At 34.3% G+C, this 19,629-nt stretch overlaps 1 protein-coding gene across 5 annotated transcripts in view; it reads left to right on the top strand.

The window, feature by feature from the left end:
- Positions 1 to 19,629, top strand: part of LOC127218457 (probable ubiquitin carboxyl-terminal hydrolase FAF-X) — a 103,566-nt gene that overhangs the window by 32,439 nt on the left and 51,498 nt on the right. For 3 of the 5 annotated variants that reach the window (XM_051179483.1, XM_051179480.1, XM_051179481.1), the window contains exons 6-17: positions 1,132 to 1,350; positions 3,052 to 3,167; positions 3,554 to 3,805; positions 3,885 to 4,023; positions 5,994 to 6,146; positions 7,337 to 7,441; positions 9,747 to 9,953; positions 10,546 to 10,682; positions 12,557 to 12,705; positions 17,154 to 17,241; positions 17,673 to 18,015; positions 19,228 to 19,323. In XM_051179483.1, the coding sequence (XP_051035440.1) occupies positions 1,132 to 1,350; positions 3,052 to 3,167; positions 3,554 to 3,805; positions 3,885 to 4,023; positions 5,994 to 6,146; positions 7,337 to 7,441; positions 9,747 to 9,953; positions 10,546 to 10,682; positions 12,557 to 12,705; positions 17,154 to 17,241; positions 17,673 to 18,015; positions 19,228 to 19,323 (2,004 nt within the window). The remainder of the gene's footprint in view (positions 1 to 1,131; positions 1,351 to 3,051; positions 3,168 to 3,553; positions 3,806 to 3,884; positions 4,024 to 5,993; positions 6,147 to 7,336; positions 7,442 to 9,746; positions 9,954 to 10,545; positions 10,683 to 12,556; positions 12,706 to 17,153; positions 17,242 to 17,672; positions 18,016 to 19,227; positions 19,324 to 19,629) is intronic. The other 2 variants (XM_051179484.1, XM_051179482.1) reach the window with 1 other exon arrangement.

Below are 19,629 nucleotides of genomic sequence, written 5' to 3'. Positions count from 1 at the left end.
GTGTGTGTGTGAGAGAGAGAGAGAGAGAGAGAGAGAGAGAGAGAGAGAGAGAGAGAGAGAGAGAGAATGTATTTGGCCTATTGGAATATAAAGGTATAACTTTTAAAGTGATTTTATAGTAAATTATGTTAGAAGCAACATGGGCATTTAAAACTAGCATGAAATTTATAGTTAAAAATACTTGGTTTAATTTTCCTGGTTCTCTAGTGCCTTTTGACCTTAGGTAGATTACCCCATTTTATTGAAAATTCAGTATAGTCATTTGTAAGATGTACTGCTATTTAATATATTGTTAAGGAAGGCAAAACACCCAAGATGGGGAAAATGTAGCACATGTCTGGGGCACTAGATAGGTAAGTGTTCTAGAAGTAATTAGAAATGAGCTCACTGCAGAAAAGGACAGCAGAGAAACCTGTATATTCAGTTTGGGTACCTAAAACTTGTAAGTATTTAAGCTATGAATGAGTTACTGTTTAAACAGTTCTGTAGTCTGAATTCAATTTATAATTTTTATCCCTTTTAAAGTAGACTACTTAAAAGTGACCTCAAAGCCTTGGTATTTCCAAACAATGAACAGAAGCAAATGCAAGTACTTCAGTACTTATTTGTAGGATGCAAATTCAAGTAGCTTTCACTTAAAAGAGTGAAAGAAGTTGTATCTGAACTAATAAGATGTTGTAAATGCTACAAACCTGTTATTTGTTTCATTATGGAGATAGTCATAAAGCATATGATGTTTTTGTGGGTGATCTGAATATTTTTTCAATTATGTTGATAATGTAAATGTCCCATTATAACAATTTCTCAGATTTAGAAATACAGAGCTTGTCAGTATATACTCTTCTATCTGGGGTAACTGTTATTATTTCAATTTTAGAACTGTTGCTACTAGTGTAAGAAATCCGGGGGGGGGGGGTGGTAATGGGAATTTGTATCTTGTCTGAAGACATAAGAGTAGAATTTTGCAACTCATAGTATCTATTTCATTTTTAAGCAAGGAGTTTTCAAAAGTATACACCTTATAAATTATAAAAGCAGTATAAAAATGGAGAGTTTGTAATTAGGATTACAACCTCTGTTTGAAATTGCAATGTTTCACATTCTAAATCAACTTTTCTCCCAATATAACAGAGATGTATTATTAACAATACTCATCGCCTGGTGGAGCTGTGTGTGGCTAAGTTGGCCCAAGACTGGTTTCCACTTCTAGAACTTCTTGCCATGGCCTTAAATCCTCATTGCAAGTTCCATATCTACAATGGTACACGTCCATGTGAATCAGTGTCTGCAAGCGTTCAGGTGCCTGAAGATGAACTCTTCGCTCGATCTCCAGACCCTCGATCACCAAAAGTGTGTTGGTTTATTATTTTCAAAATTAAATATTAAGATTATTTTGCTCTACCACAGAACTTTTAAGTAATTTCAATCTCATGTTAACATGGAAAAACAGTAATTATACTCTGAAATGGATTTTGTATTATGGTTTATTTAATTTTACATCAAAGCTGTGTCTGTTTTATTGTATTCTACTACTGTTAGTTTTTCTGTGCAGTAATGGTTGAGTTCTGACAACCAAAAACTCCAAAATAGGTATATGCTATACATGCTTAGTAATACATCACAAAAGTAAAATAGTAGAAATTATAAAATAGAAACAGGATGGTAAGACTTAGAAATGTTACTAAAATGTATACTTGAAAACAAATATAAATTTCCTATAACAGTATAAACACACTGTAGTTTCTTACTATATACTGGGTGGGTGGGGGCAGGGGAGGCGGAGGCAAGATAGGTTTCTCTGTGAAACAGTCCTGGCTGTCCTGGAACTCACTCTGTAGACCAGGCTGGCTTTGAACTCAGAGAGATCCTCCTGCCTGTGCCTCCCGAGTTCTAGGATTAAAGGTGTGCATCACCACTGTGTAGCTTACTATATACTTTTAAATATATACTTTTATAATTTTTATTTCCTTTAGTAAGTGCACTGGTTTCAAATTTAGACTTTAGGGAAAAATTTTTTGTAAGATTTGTATTTCATGTGCATGAGTAGTTTGAATGTTTGTATACCATATGCAGACCTGGTGCCCTAAAGAGGCCAGAAGAGGGCACTGGAGTTAAAGAGATACTGTGTGTAGGTGCTTGGAATTGAAGAACCTAATTGTCTATAAGAGTATTCAGTGCCCAACAGCAGTCACCTATCTAGTCCCTAAGGAGATATTATTAAGAATTTGGGATTGATTTTTCCCATTTTCTTAACAATGAAAAAAAAAAGTCTTATGTATAGTGTTTGGTTTATTTTATTAGAGCTTGAAATCACCAGCGATATGTTGAACTTAGAACTGTTATTTTTCCAGTTCATATTGTTGCCACTAGATGGCTTTTTTTTTTTTTTTTTTTTTCCTAGAGTAGGATCCAGTTACATCAAAGTAAAGGTAATCTTCAAACAAGTTAACATCTAGCCAGGCATGTTGGTATACACCTTTGATCCCAGAGATAGAGATAGACTTGTCTCAAGGTTTGAAGCTAGCCTGGTCTAGAAAGTGAGTTACACAGTGATGATGGTGGCGCATACGCCTTTAATTCTAGCACCCAGGAGTCCAAGGCAAGGCAGATAGATTTCTGTGAGTTCAAGCCAGCCTGGTCTACAGAGTATGTTCCAGGACAGCCAGGACTACCTTCTGTCTTGAGTGTGGGGAAATTTACTCAGAATTTTGTATGCTAGATTATTAAGTAGGTTTTCCTTGAGCCTTTTAACCTCATAATTGTTTTAATATAGGTGCTTTTAGGTGATTAGGAAAGCCACATTCTTTTACAATGATTGCTGGGACAAAAACATTATTTTAATTCTTCATTAGCAATACTGATACAAGTGGTGTGTTCTGTAATTTAATTTGTGCTTGCTACTTCCACTTCATCACACAAGTAGATGTTTGAATGTTTTGAAGTCTTTTCATGAATGATTTGACATTAATTGATTTTAATGTATCCATTGAAATAACACTTATTTTTTCTTAAAGTTCAAAAATGTAAACTTTCTTGTTAATTTTATTGCAGGGCTGGCTAGTGGATCTGCTCAACAAATTTGGCACTTTAAATGGATTCCAGATATTGCATGATCGTTTTATTAATGGATCAGCATTAAACGTTCAGATAATTGCAGCCCTTATTAAGTAAGTTATATTTTAAAATGAAGTGTTGAATGCTATATTAGTTTCTGATTTTATTGTGGTTCAGTTAAATAATGGAGCTGGAGAGATGTCTCAGTGGTTAAATGGCTGATGACATGAGTTCTGTTCCCAGCACCTATAGCAAATGGCTCACAACTGTCTCCAGGGGATCTGTCTTCTGAGGTACCTGCACTCACATGCACATAACCAATACAAATGTATGTACACACACATACACACTAATAAAAATCTTAAAAAAATAGTAATTCAAGTGGACATTTTTTTTAATTTGTTAATTGCATGTTTTTAAAAAATACATGTACTGTGAGAATTTACTAAATTAATTTTAAGAAATTGAGTATTTACAGAAGTTTCCTATCTTATTTCAGACCTTTTGGACAGTGCTATGAGTTTCTCACTCTTCACACAGTGAAAAAGTACTTTCTTCCAATAATAGAAATGGTTCCACAGTTTTTAGAAAATTTAACTGATGAAGAACTAAAAAAAGAAGCAAAGAATGAAGCCAAAAATGATGCTCTTTCAATGATTATTAAATCTTTGAAGAATTTAGCTTCCCGGGTTCCTGGACAAGAAGAAACTGTAAAGAATTTAGAAATATTTAGGTTAAAAATGATACTTAGGTAAGTTCCTTATCTTTAGAAATAATCATGCACATGAATTTTTAGAATCAATTTAAAACTAAATTTATTTCTCTTATAGATTATTACAAATTTCTTCTTTCAATGGAAAAATGAATGCACTGAATGAAGTTAATAAAGTAATTTCTAGTGTGTCATACTATACCCATCGGCATGGCAATCCTGAGGAAGAAGAGTGGCTTACGGCAGAGAGAATGGCTGTGAGTCCTTTCATTTTATTTTTTTTAAGTAAATAAATATTTTAACTTATAATGGCTGTCACTTAAATTAGTAATGTTAGCATTCTAGATTAAAGTTGAAAATTGAATGTTTTGATTAATTTACAAGATTGTTAATCTCACTTTCTAAAGTAGCATAATTATTTGGTAGCTGAGCATGAGTTTAATAAATTTATTGTTGAATGCAATCATTAGCTTATTGTAAGTTTTGCTATAAACTGGGAAATTGGTTAAAGGCGATAATGTTTAAATGTAATTGAAGAAAGGGCTTGTTCATGAAAACACGAAATACACAGGTGGTTGTGGTGGTGCACAACTGGAATCTCAGCACTGGGCAGGCAGGAGGCAGGAAGATTTTGCTATAAGCTTGAGGCTAGCGAGGGCAACATATTGAGACTCAGTCTTACATGTTATAATAAAAGCTATATAAATACTGTATTATCTTGATTTTTGAGAATTTGTTTTTAAAGTGCTTGAGTTTGTGTCATTTTAGCATTAAATACTTAGAAAACTACTTCCTGTATATATTTTTATGTATTACAGCTTTAATGAATAAGTTACCATTTAAATTATAAACCCATGTTACTTGAGTACATACCTTTACCTCCAAGGATCTCTTCTGTTAATAGGGGAAGTTATTAAAATATGATTGGGAAGGAAAAGACCTTATGGAAAGGTTACAGGAAACAAAAAGAAAAATGGGGACATTCTGGATATTTAGGATATTTAGATATTTAGAGCTTGTCCCTGGGTCAGGAGGGCAGGTAATACATGTCTAATATCTGCATTGGGAATGTTGATGGTCCTTGAGCTGTGTGACTCATCCTAGAGCATGCAGAAAATGGTGTTAAATATCTAAAAAAATTTGTAGTAGTTTGACAATTGATATATATTTGTTACATCTTAGGGGGAAAAATCCCTTTAACAAGTTTGGAATTTAACTTCTCCTTTGCTAGCTAAAAACTCATACTTATGGCTCCTTTTGGTTCCACCTACTTTTATTCTCAGAAAGTTGAACACTGTATAGAGTCAGAAGGACAGTCAAGCTATAGCCTAGCCTAGCACAGCATTTTGGAAACAGACAATGGAAGCTTGCAGACTTGATTCAGGTATTAGTGCCAGTATCAACAGTGTTATCTCTTGGGTTGTTTGAAAGTTGGAAGAGGTAGTGGATAAGCCACAGTGGGGTCTGGCACATGACAATTAATTAATAAATAAAAGTCTTCTAAAAACTATCTTTTGACCTACGATTAAAACCATTCTGGGATAGAATTAGGACTTTTTGTTTGTTTTTAAGTTTTATTTGTTAGTATACAGTGTTCTGTTTGCATACAGTGTTCTGTTTACATGTATGTCTGAAGGCCAGAAGAGGGTGCCAGATCCTGTTACAGATGGTTGTGAACTACCATGTGGTTGCTGGCTGTTGAACTCAGGACCTCTGAAAGAACAGCCAGTCCTCTTAACCACTGAGCCATCTCTCCAGCGTCCAGAATTAGAATTCATGCAAGAAGCCTAAACATACCAAAATTGGCCTTATATGTTCATTCTACCTAAACCTTAGTGTTTTATTGCATTTAAATATTTTTGTGAGTTAAATACTATCATAATTAAAATCTTCTTAATGGTTTGAGTATAATTTATAGAGATACTCTCTGATAATTACTCTGTCAGATATGGTAGCTCACAACTTTAATACTAGTTTAATCCCAAGCACTTAGTATGGAGATGGAGCAGGAGGATATAAAATTTAACATTGGTTGTGTGCTACATATCAATATTACATTTCAGGGGTAAAAACTAGATTTTAAAAGTAATTTTCTATTATGACAATTCATACTTGTACATTATTTTGTAAATATGCTTTAAGATTCCTCCATATTGTTACATATAAACGGTACTTTTTAAAAGTCTTTGTGATTTAGTTTGTTTTGAAATTTCTCTTTTTTTTTAAGGAATGGATACAACAGAATAATATTTTGTCTATAGTTTTACGAGATAGTCTTCATCAACCACAGTATGTAGAGAAACTAGAAAAGATTCTTCGTTTTGTCATCAAAGAAAAAGCTCTGACCTTGGAAGATCTCGATAATATCTGGGCAGCACAGGTAAGGATTTTGAAACCTTTAAATGCTTCTTGTAGAAATTCTTAGAAACTTCCTGAATTTGTCATTAATGCTTAAATATGCAACAGTTCATGTTTGGTAAAAGTTAAAAGGTAAAAAGTAAAATAATAGGGAAGTTGATTGTGCTTGTATATTTCTGCAATCTCAGCACATGGGAAGTAGAAAAGGGAGAATCATGAGTTGGAAACTAGCCTAGGCTACAAAGCAATATTTTGACCCAGAAAAGGCTGAGGATCACAAAATAAAGTAATATGATTTCTTAATAGATTTAGAAAACCCTTTAGCATAGTTAAATCCCTCAATTATTATTGAATGACTTAAAACTTTTGCGCGCGCGCACACACACACACACTCTTTCTCTCTCTCTGGTGTTTTGCCTGCATATATGTCTATGTGTAGATGTTGGATCCTGGAGTTACAGGCAGTTGTGAGCTGCCATGTGGGTCCTGGGAATTGAACCCAGGTCCTCTGGAAGAGCAGACAGTGCTCTTAACCGCTGAGCTATCTCTCCAGCCTGATTAGCAACCTTTTTGAAAAGGTTTAAGAGCCAGAATCTACATAAACATCATTGAATTCTAGTTTACAAAGCTTTAGTCTTTTTTAGCTTATAGAAATAGAGAAAATAGCCTTGCATTTTTAAGTTTTATGTATTTACAGTTTGTTTGGAAAAAAAATAATGTATTTTACTTACGGCATTTAATATCTTAGTTCATTATGAGGTGAAGGCCAATCTGGTCTACAGAGCCAAGTTCTAGGCTAGCCTATCTGGAAAAAACAAAAAAGTTGATAGGATTTTCTAAATTATGTATTAACTATGTATATGCAGAAATGGAATTGTCAGGTTTTAGGTTTAAAGAATTAATAATGTGTGGCTGGAGAGATGGCTCAGAGGTTAAGAGCATTGACTGCTTTTCCAGAGATCCTGAGTTCAATTCCCAGTAACCACATGGTGGCTCACAACCATCTATAATGAAATCCTGGTGTCCTTTTCTGACAAGCAAATACATAATAAATAAATAAGTTTTTAAAAAGAATAATGTTAAGAATTTCATGTATTGATTAAATGGAGATTGTGGAACTTCCTCCTGAAGGTCATTATCAATCAGTGTATATAATGTTTCTGTTATTCATAGCCTAGAGTGTGATAATCTTTGTTTTAATTTTTTTAATAGGCAGGGAAACATGAAGCTATTGTGAAGAATGTACATGATCTACTGGCCAAATTGGCTTGGGATTTTTCTCCTGAACAACTAGATCACCTTTTTGATTGCTTTAAGGTAATTATTAACACAGGAAGGTTTTACCATTTAAATTTTAGATAGAATTGATTCATTAGAACTATAAATTGTTCTTAGTCAACAAATAATTTAAGTCTCATAAGATAGTCTATTATGTGAAGGACTTTATCTGGTGTGAAGGATTTTGTTAATGTTTTCTTTGCCTATAAGAACTTGATTTTCACCTGGGTGGTAGCAACTGTGCACACCTTTAATCCCAGCACTCAGGAGGCCGAAGCAGGCGGATCTCTGAATTCGAGGCCAGCCTGGTCTACTGAGTGAATTCCAGGACAATCTCCAAAGCTGCAGAGAAAACCTTGATTTTCATAATAGTGCTAATTGCCCTGATTAAGGACTCTCATTCATTTTCAAAACTCATGTTATTGTTTTGGATTTCTTTTCCCATTCTGTATTTTGGAAATAGGTTGAAGTAAGCTGTAGAAAAGTAAAAACGGATGATTATGAGAAACATAAGAGATGACAGGAAAAGGAATCGCGAATACCATAGTGTTCTAGGGATATGCTTATTATGTAAAGCATAACTTAATAGAAATGTAGTAGTTTGCAAGGTAGTGCCAAGATCATTGCAGTTACATTTGCATTGGTCCCGTCATGTACCTTCAAGCTATGTAGTAATTAGCAGTCTCTCTCATCAGTTGACTTCTGACTAGGAATATAAGTTGCTGTAACTTGTTGGGAGGTTAAGTAATGTTTCTGATAAAGTACAGTACTCTTGGGAATATTAGTATAGCTCAACAGTAGAATTATAAGTCTAGCGTTACAAGGCTCTCATTCAGCCCCAAATACCACAAGATTCTTGCATATGTCCACCAGAATGCATGTTCAAAACCACTTAAACTGAAGTGGTTTATAATAGCTACAAACAGCTATAAGGGATGTCCATATAACGGAATACTTCATGGCAATGGGAATAAGCAAATTGGAATGATTTAACAACATGGATGAATATCATTGGCAGAACACTGAAAAAGGACCCAAACCACATAATAATTTCTGTACCTTGATTAAATTAACATAAACTTCAGAAATAGTTCCAGATGGCTTCTTGGGTTCTGTTTACCACATGTGGTTTTTAATGGTTATATTGATGTCTGTGACCTGGTACTCTTGATGGAATGTGTTTACATCTTTTCCCAGATAAAGACCAATTCAGACTTTATAGTTAATCTGTGCTTAAGCAATATGATTTCTCCTTAGAGAGAGGACAAACTTTGATCTAGAACAATCATTACCAGGATGAACTATGTACCCCACAATTTCACATTATGACTTCTTAGCAAGCCTGCCTGTGCATAGGATTTTCCCCCCTAGATAACAGGGTTCTTTATATTTAGAAAATACTAGTGATGTTTCTTCATGTTTGAAAATAATCATTCACCCATTTACTTTCTGGTGGTCTAGGTTTACATCTTCATGAATGTATATTTCACAGTAGGGAGAACAAATTACCCTCTACCACAGGCATATTAAGTTAGTCACTAGGTACAAAGCCTACAAGGTCTTTTATTCTTTGAGACAGGGTTTCTCTGTGTAGCCCTGGCTGTCTTGTCCTGGAACTTGCTCTATAGACCAGAGTGGCCTTGAATGCACACCTGCCCCCAGCCTCTGGAGTGCTAAGATTAAAGGCGTGCACCACCTGGCTCTAGAAGTCCATATTTTCAGTAATCTTCTCGATTGTAAATCCTTGTCTTGAAATTTTCACTGCTTTAAAGGGAACAAAGTATAAAATGAGTGTTTTTGTGTTTTTAAGTATCATCTTACACATTTCACACATATAAAGATAAACTTGCTGTATATAGTCTCCCCATCTTTTTGAAATATATTAAATATAGCTGAGGAAATAATGTAATCGGCTATATTGTGAATGCCCTAAAGTTAATAGTAATTCATTCATCCTTAATCTTGGGATAACTCCTCAGATGGTGGTGATACACAACCAGCAACATATTTGTATAAAGGAAAGAAATAGAACAATTGCTATTATATCTTCTGGGACCCCTCCCTCCTAAGATATTATTTAGATAATTCCTAAATGATTAGTTCTTTAATGATTGGTTGCTTTCCCCTTTGGATTATTAAATACTTATCAGGAAGTTATTAAATAGTAAGTACTTACGTTTTGTATTGAGTTGGGGAAAGCGTGTCTCACTGGCTTGGAACTCAGTGTGTAGACCATGCTGGCCCCAAATTCAGAAAGATCTACAACTTTACCCACACAAACTCTATAAAAAAGAAGAGGAGAAAACCAAATATGATTTTTCTTGTCATTTAAATGTCTTTGTAGGCCAGTTGGACAAATGCAAGTAAAAAACAACGTGAAAAGCTCCTTGAGCTGATTCGTCGTCTTGCAGAAGACGATAAAGATGGTGTGATGGCGCATAAAGTGTTGAACCTTCTGTGGAATCTAGCCCATAGTGATGATGTGCCTGTAGACATCATGGACCTAGCTCTCAGTGCTCATATCAAAATACTAGATTATAGTTGCTCCCAGGTAAGGGGCTGCTGTTTGTCTTGGTTTTATGACTTTCTTGTACCTTCTGTGTTAGGGATGGCTTAAATACAGGAGAATTTTAGGTTATTCTGTCTAGCATTGTCTTTTAAATAATTTCAAAAATCGATGTCTCATGTAAGTCTGCCTTAACATCTCTACAGTAATTTTATATGGTAAAGGAATATTAGTTTCAAATAGATCATAGAGTATAAAAGCTGAGTTAGGGCCTTTGTAGATGAAATGTTTTATTTTGCTCATAAAAGATTAAGAACTATTCTAGATTATTTTTTCAGGGTGTTACATGATTTTGTAGTGAGGTAAAAAATCTCTTAATTTAAAACACTAGTTTTAACTCATACTGAATGTTAAGTAGTTAATTTGGTGTTTTACTTTTTAGAGTTTGGTAATAAATGTGAAGTTAAGACATACTTACAGAACTTTTTAAAAATTAAGAGTACAATTACCGGAAATAAATATGTTAATATCATAAGAAAAATTGCTTTTCTGATTCCATGGATAATCAGAATTTAGATTCATTTCACTGTAATATACATTTATCATTGATCTATATGAAACATTGAAATTGTTTAAGGACCGGGACACACAAAAGATCCAGTGGATAGATCGATTTATAGAAGAACTTCGCACAAATGACAAATGGGTCATTCCTGCACTGAAACAAATTCGAGAAATTTGTAGTTTGTTTGGCGAAGCACCTCAAAATTTGAGGTAAGATTTGTAAAACTAAGCAATATATTTAATTTATATGCTTTTAAATAAATTTCAGTTGGTGGTATAAAAGTGAGTTTTAAAGAAAACTAATGGGGGTTGGAGAGATGGCTCAGTGATTAAGAGCACTGAATGCTCTTCCAAAGGTTGTGAGTTCAATTCCCAGCAATCACAGGGTGGCTCACAACCATCTATATTGGGATCACTTACCCTCTTCTGGTATAAAGGTGTACATGCAAATAGAGCACCCATATACATAAATAAATCTTTAAAAAAACAAATTAATGGAATGACAGGAAACTGAGACAAGGGCTCATTTGGAACAAAAGAATCTTTTTATCATTCCTACCTCCTTTGTTTCATTGATTAGGAAAGTGATCAGTGTCAGAATCAAGGTGATACTGCTGTTTTAGGCTGCCATGTGATAGTTTTCAAAATTGTTTTTCTTAGCTGTCTATTTTTAAAGTTAATTTAGGAGATTGAATTACATGAATATTTAAATGATATGGCATGATAGAGCACTGAACTTTTTAATTTTAGTCCTTAAGTATACTATCTGAGGCCAGTCATGATGGTGCCTAACCATCCAGGAAACAGAGGTAGATGGATTTCTGTGGGTCAAGGCCAGTGAGTTCCAGGCCAGCCAGGATGAAACAGTGATAAAACCTTATTTTAAAAAAATTAAATAACAAAACTATGGACTGGAGAGGTGGTACAGTAGTTAATACTACTTCAACACACAACCATCTGCAACTCCAGTTTCAAGGAATTCCATACCCACTTCTTGCCTCAGTAGGCACTGCACATACATGGCACATAGACAAATAAAGGCAAACACTTTTACACATGTAATGAAAATAAATATTTTTAAAAGAAGAAACAGTAATTTAATGCGTGAAATAAATATACTATTTTAGATTCCAAAATCTGGTTACTGAAATGCATCTGGGAATGGAGTTATAGTGGTTGGTATAGAAATAAAGAGCTGAATGTAGTGGAACTGATATTCATAAATCAAATGTGAACAATACAGTCATTTAATCTGATTCTCTAAATCACAATTTCTCTGTGTAATAGATAAAATGGGGGGGGGGAATGTATGTCAAAGTAGTCTATTTTGAGTATGTTTAACCCAGGGTACATAACACCACTTGACCTTTCTCAAATTTATTGCTTCCAGGAAGACATAGTATTCAGCTACTCTCCTAGAAATTAATGACCTCTGCAATAGTAGTAGTAGCTATGAAAGTAGGCTGGTTTCAGAGAATATGACAAAACAAATTGGAAAGGAATTACCTTTCTGGTGACAGAACAACTGCTACAAACCAAATGTTCCCAGTTAACTTAAATAGCTAATTTAATTTTTTTTTTTTGTTGTTTTTTTACATTTTTTTTATTTGGTGGGATGAGTACATTGTGTAGCAGTTGGAGGGCAACCTGTCAGGGTCAGTTCTTGCTTGTGTTCCCCAGTGAGAATGGTGATCAAACTTAGGTTTTCAAGCTGGTGTTGAGTGCCTTTTCCTGCTTAGCCATCTCTCTAGCCTCTAATAAGAATTTATAAAAACATTATTAGCTGGCAATTACAATTTTAGTTACAGAAAGAAGTTTAGATTTTTGTAATTTTCAAGTAACTTTGCTACTCTTAGACAGTCATCGAAGTAGACTCCTTTTGAAGTAACTAGAAACTGGTGCTTGATTTTTCAAGTAATCTTTTATTTTTGACACATTAATTTCTTTTCAATTGCTTAATATTATAATTAAAGGAAGTAAATGAGCAAAAGTGGCTTTTGAGTTTTTTTAATTAGCAGTTAAAATTTTATTTGTAATAAACTCTTGATTGCAACAGAGTTTAATTGCCTAATTATATTGTTAAGTTCTTCTCGTTTCAGTCAAACTCAGCGAAGTCCCCATGTATTTTATCGTCATGACTTAATTAATCAACTTCAGCACAATCATGCCCTAGTTACTTTGGTAGCAGAAAACCTTGCAACTTACATGGAAAGCATGAGACTGTATGCCAGAGGTATGTATTGTAAGAAAACTGAATGATGGAAAGAGTGATTGCTGTTTCCATTAATTGCCTTAGAAAGAACAATTATATTTCTTAAAAAGGGCAGTTGGTTTTATGAATTGTTACTTTGTAACACCCAGATCTTCTATAACTTAAACATCACTCTAACATTCAAAATTTTTGACTCAGTCAGTATTTGCCTTTCCTGGTTTCTTTTTCTATTTCTTCCCTACTTGGGGCTATGCCAGTCACTACTAACAATTTCTTAGGGCCTTTTGAGATATGTTTTATTACATCACCTTTGCCTTTTAAGAAAACATGTTTTCTGTTGGTGCACATCTTTAATCCCAGCACTTGAGAGGCAGAGGCAGGCAGATCTCTTGAGTCAAGGCCAGCCTAATCTACAGAGCAAGTTCTAAAACAGCTAGGGCTATTATACAGAGAAAACTATCTCAAAAAAATCATAAAAGGAAAAAAATAGGGAAGTAAAGGAAACATGTTTTCTGCAAGCCTTTTAAGTGTCTTCTCTATGTGGAGCTTTATGTCAATATTTTGCCATGTCAGAATCCCTTCACTAGTGTGCTTCTTAATACACATTCTCTCCTCTGTTTTATATCAGATTTATAGTTCACCACTCCCAAATGAAAAGTCATCTCAATAGGTTCTAATTTGGTTTCTATATATATCATTCATTTGATATTTTATTGGCTTTGCAGTGGTATATGTTAAAAATAAGGTTATTTGTAACACTATTTCAGTAGACTGGACTTAGCATTGTGTCAAATTCATGGCACTTAGAAATCACCAAACTTTTGTTTGACACTAAAAAATTCAGATAAACATAATAAAAAAGCAACTCTTAAGATAACCATACTGATTTTGTTGACTCTGTTCTTAAATTTTGGGCCAGGTAAGTCCTAGATGAGGATCCATAAAACAGGTAAAGCATCAGTCAGCTTAGGAGCATCAAATCATGGTCATTTGTCCATTTAGTCTTAAGTTTCTTCTCATTACCACATTGAAACCATATAAGCATAAAACCATGTGGTATAAATGTTCTATACTAAAGAAAACCAAAATCAATGAGAAGTAAGGTCATAAGCACTATACACAGGCATTTAAACTTTGGGATTTAATCCATCAGACTCTTTTCTATTATCTGTTGGTTATACAGTGCCATTGTAATTTTCTCTGCAGTCTTTGCCCCAGGGAATCATACAGGTTGTGTGTGCTTTACTGCTAATTTTTATGTACTTGTATTTCATTGTCGTAGGTTGAAGACTCTGCTTTTTTGCTTCTAAGAGATAATACATATGTGGTTTAGTTTCTACTCCATGTGAATCAAATTTTACATGAATTATTGCCTCATCTTAGTCTTATGGTCAAAAGAATGCTTGCATTCTTCAAGTTTTTCTTTTTTTTTTTTTTTCTTTTTTCTTTTGGATATTGTCTATTTCTGTATTTGAATGTGTTAGTCTGCATACATATTATCCAGAATCTGAAATAATGATCCAAAATAGTATCTGCTATGACCTTGAACAAATTATTTATGCTAAAAGAATATGTGGCACATAGTAAGCACTGGATTTTTTTTCCCTCTAAATTCATTGAAATTATACACCTTTATCTAATCAGTCTTTGGATCATTTCTTCTAGTCTGTAGATATTTCAATATGAACAAGAGCTAATTTTTAAAGCTACTAAAAGTTACTTCTGTGATATTATTTGCCAACATTTCTGAATTTGCAGAATTTGTTGTGTACTGTGTGAATGTCCTTATACCTGGGAAAAGTATGGTAGTTACCAAAGAATCATGTTTATGTCCAAAGGATGAGGGATTTGACCTTTATTGGCCCAAACAATCCAAATAATGAAAATAAATGTACCCATTAAATAAATAAAATATGAATATACTCATACAAAGGAAAATAGTAAACATTGGGTGAAAAGAAAGCAAGGAAATGGAAGGATTTAACTTCTGGAGTTGTAAAAATGAAAGACTCTGTGGACCTTAACAAAACAAAACATTTACCAGGATAAAAATACAAAAATTAGTGCCTAGAAATTGTTATAAGGAGTTTTAACAAATGAGACCTAAGTCACAGAAACTGAATTTGAGCCACAGCTTGTTCATTTGTCTCCAGTCAGCTTCACCATGTAGAAACTGTTCTGGACTAGTCTAAGTAGTAGTGGCCCCTCCCCATGGCTCCTAGTGTAGGACTGCTCTTGGCCTCTCGAATAGCAAGTTTCTGACCTTTTTATCCTTAGTCCTTTGTTACAGAAGCCTTCTTATATAGGCAGATGTGGCTAAAAGGACTCATTACTCTTCCCACTTAGTGCCTATATAAGGTGAAACGTAACTCTAAGCATTATAGGCCCAAATAGAACCCTGATTACCCCCACCACAGCTTACTCCAAGGTAAACTAATGGCTCTATCTTCATCCCAACACCGATTGCTAAAACAGGGATATCATTCTTGGAAAAGTGGCCGCTGTTCTGCCTCTGACTCCTACCTAGTGTCAGACATTCTGCCCAAAGGGAAAAAAGAAGCCATAGGGACAGAGTTCTACAGTTGGTTATACCTGAAGAAACTAGAAGATTCCATGCCAAATGAATTGCCTGCAAAAGTGGAGATGGGTGAAGAATAACTAAAGGATGGTTGTAGTTCCCTTCTACTGTGTCACCAAGTGAAATGGTACATCAAGCTGAAGGCAAAATGAGTCCTTCCAGTTTCACTGAGAGCTCTTTGTCCTAATCAGTCTTTGGACCATTCCTTCTAACTCACACTTTTATGAACACTTTCCTGTAGATATTTCAATATGTGTAGTAGGTAATTTTTAAAGGTATTGAACTCACATTAAGTTACTTCTGTGATATTATCTGCCAACATTTCTTAGGGTTGGGTATGGAGAAGAAAAGGAGATGATTTGTATAGTCTTTGGGGTGAAAAATGTAGTATACTACAAAACTGATGCTTGATTATACAACTCGCTTAAAAACCTACAATTTTTAAGTTGGTAGGTTGATAACTGAAATTTATTTCACTTAAGTCTTTTTAACAGGACATGTATTTTATTACTTTATGTAAATGAATGTTTGCCTGCATGAAGAGGTTAGAAGAATGCTTCAGATCTCCCCAGAACTGGAGTTACAGTTTGAGCCACCATGTTGTGCTAGGAATTGAACCCAGTTCTCAGAAGATCAACAAGTGGTCTCATCCACTGAACCAATTCTCCAGCCACAACTTAATTTTTTATAATGCATTCTGAAATGGCTCTCACAACTTGATACTTCAGATAACAAGAACTAATTTATGTTGGTTCCCAGTTGTGATTTATTACCACTTGCCACCCGTCAAAGATCCCTGAATTGATCATATATATTTCCTCCATGGGATACCTACCACCTAGACAACACAAATCAGCAGTGGGCTGTCCTCTTTATTTGCTAACAAGCAATTGTTAGGACTGAATATTTGCAGTCCATTTTGTTTGTTTTGTGTTTTATTTTTGAGACAGGATCTCTCTATATCCCTGCCTGGTCTGAAACTCAACTATGTGGACCAACTGAACTCAAACTCTGAAAGATCGACCTTCCTCTGCCTCCCCATTGCTAAGACTAAAGGTGTGCACCACCATGCCAAATTCAACTATGTTCTTAATAGTCTGGATGCTTCTCTGTAGAAGGCTTCTCTTCCCATGTAGCACTAAACCACTGTCATATTTCTTGACTTTCTTTGATTATTTGGCTTTCATTGAATATTCCCAAAGATCTCTGTCCAAGATGTTAGGAATTAAGCATAGAATAGAGTGCTGGTGCTAAAGCTACTGGGGAAAAATAGCATCTTGATAGTGGAAAAACCTGGTGAAAACCATTTCAACTATGTAATCAAAGGGAGCATAATGAGGATTGACACAAAGTGACATGATCTGCCTTCTGATTGTAATACCCGGAGGATGTAACATAACTTTTCTAATATTCTTGACCAGAATGTATAGCATATGAAAGAGGAAAAGAATTTTAATAGAATACTTAAGGTTCATTTATTTTGGGTTATATCAAAGGAAAATACATTTTGTTAGGATATTAGTTGTGTTGTAAAGCACCGGTTATTAGTAAGATCTTCAGTTGCCTTATATAATGATGATGGAAGATTAATGGTTTGTTTGTTCTTTGTGTGTGAGTTTTTTTTTTTGGGGGGGGGGAAGGGGGTTCAAGACAGTTTCTCTGTTTTGCCTTGGCTGTCTGACACTCTGTAGACTAGGTTGGCCTCAAACTCATATAGTTCCACCTTCCTCAGAGAAATTTGCTGGCCTCTGCCTTCCCAATGCTGGGATAAAGGTGTGCACTACCACCACCCCAGCCAGATTAATGATTTTTTAACTGATAGGCCATTGCTTGACCTATGGTGGTATGATTATCCATATGAGTAATGCATTATAATTTTCCTAATTTGCAGATCATGAAGACTATGACCCACAAACTGTGAGAGTGGGAAGTAGATATAGTCATGTTCAAGAAGTCCAAGAACGGCTTAACTTTCTTAGGTTTGTTTGATATTTAAATATACTGTCTTTGGAGAGGGTTTTTGGGTCATGGTTTTTGTTTTTATTTTCCCCTTTTGCCACATCTTATTTTCCCACATTAAAAAAATCCCATGTCTTTCTGTGTTGCTGAATGCTTTAAGGTTAGTTCCTGGGTTATAGCATTCACTTCATTATTTTAAGCTTTAGGGTAGACTTCTCATATTTGTTGATGCTAGAAATGATTACTTTTATTAAAGGACTTTTTGTTTGTTTGTTTGTTTTTGAGACGGTTTCTCATTGTAGCCCTGGCTGTCTTGGAACTCTCAGATAAAAACTGACAAGTTCTTCAAAAAGACTGACATTTGTAATTAAAAATATAGTTGTGATAGAGGTATTATTTCATACATTAACAAGTAGGTTGTGTTGTGTCAATTAATTTTTTTTTTTTTAAGATTTTTATTGAAGGATGGCCAACTGTGGCTGTGTGCTCCTCAGGCAAAACAAATATGGAAGTGCTTAGCTGAAAATGCCGTTTACCTCTGTGATCGCGAAGCCTGTTTTAAGTGGTATTCCAAATTAATGGGGGATGAACCAGACTTAGATCCTGATATCAATAAGGACTTTTTTGAAAGTAACGTGCTTCAGCTTGATCCTTCCTTGTTAACTGAGAATGGGATGAAATGTTTTGAGAGATTCTTCAAAGCTGTGAATTGTCGAGAAGGAAAACTAGTAGCAAAAAGAAGAGCCTATATGATGGATGATTTGGAGTTGATAGGATTAGACTATCTTTGGAGGGTAAGTCAAAAGTAGGAGCTCTGTCAGCATTTTCACCTGATGTTCTTGGAATGAGTAACTGTAATTAAATGTGACATACAAATTATGTGTATGTATTATCTGATGCTTGTGTCAGGAGTCTGGGATTCATAGTTATCTTGCATTTATTTGTGTGTTCCTTTATTAATATTGTTTAACTTTTTAAAACTAGAAAAAGTATCTTAATCTAAGGCTAAATTGTCTTATGATGTTTTATATTATTTCTGTCTTTTAAAAATTAGGCTGGTTTTATATATAGTTGCTTCTGTTTTTCACTTAATGTTTTAAATGTCTGCAAATCACATTTATAGATAGACAAGGGTGTTTTGTGTGTCATTTTAGTGCTTAACAACTTTTCAAATAAGTAAAGCTTAGAGATTGTGGGGTTTTGTTTTTTTGTTTTTGTTTTTTTTTTTTTTGATTATTTGTTTTGGTTTTGTTTATAAGCAATGGAAGGGCTTGAGAGATAATGCATAGTTAACCATAGATTTAGCTCAAGGTTCAGTCTCCAGCACATATTTTAATATTACAAACCTCTCTGCTAATTCAAATTTCCACTTTAGATATAGTGAGTGGGGTGGTAACAAATTCTTCTGTTAATCCAAATTGGCACTTTAGATACATGGAGTGGTATATACTTGGAAGGCGGAGTATTTTGAGTTCTAAGGCAGCCCTTAGATGCAGATTGAGATCCTGATTTCCAAAAATAATAACAGTAATCAAACTTGACATAATAATCTAAAATTGTAAACATAGTTGAAGAGAGGAAGTCGGTACGTTTGTTCATTGTCTCCAGGCTTCTTCACCTTGCCCTCTCCAAGCCTCTTAACAGGGGTCTTCCCTGACATACTTCATCTAAACCCTAGAGTTTGAGGTGTGAATTGTAAATATTATGGAACTAAGAGTCAAAAGGGAGAATTTTTATACTAAATTATATTTATGTAGCATCTTGTTTCCTTTTAACTAGTTGGAATCCCTCCTTTGGTCAAAGCCTATTTTATTTGTAGTAAAATGTCATTCTTAAATTTCTTTATTCAAATAGTTATATCTTTGTTTTGATCTGTATGTCTTAAGTTTACTTATTCAACTAACATTAAGTTGTTAATGTATTTAAAATAACTAAGGATATGATTTGAATTTAATGTTCAACTAAAACATTTCCTGAGAAATGTTAATTTTTTTTCTTTACTGTAGGTTGTAATTCAGAGTAATGATGATATTGCCAGCCGAGCTATAGATCTTCTTAAAGAGATATACACAAACCTTGGTCCAAGGCTGCAGGTCAATCAGGTGAGGATGGATCAGTTTACATTAAAACTTCCACAAACTAGAATTCCAGTTGATAGAACTATAATGCTTATAAGATTCTTAATTTTAATTCAGAATTAGCTGGAAATTGTTTTGTTTCAGCTCTTGAAAATATATATACTGGCTGTGGTGGTATATAGCATCTAAGAACCTGAGGCAAGAGAATTAAAAGGTTTTAAGCCAGCTTGGATTATAATGACACTTTACCTCAAAATATGTATATTTGTAAAATAATCAAGTTTTTCTATCTCCTGTATAAAATACTAAGTGAATTTTGTCTTGAAAATG

Source organism: Phodopus roborovskii, unplaced genomic scaffold (genome assembly GCF_943737965.1).
Source record: "Phodopus roborovskii unplaced genomic scaffold, PHOROB, whole genome shotgun sequence".
NCBI lineage: Eukaryota > Metazoa > Chordata > Mammalia > Rodentia > Cricetidae > Phodopus > Phodopus roborovskii.
This window is presented reverse-complemented; position numbering and strand designations above follow the sequence as displayed.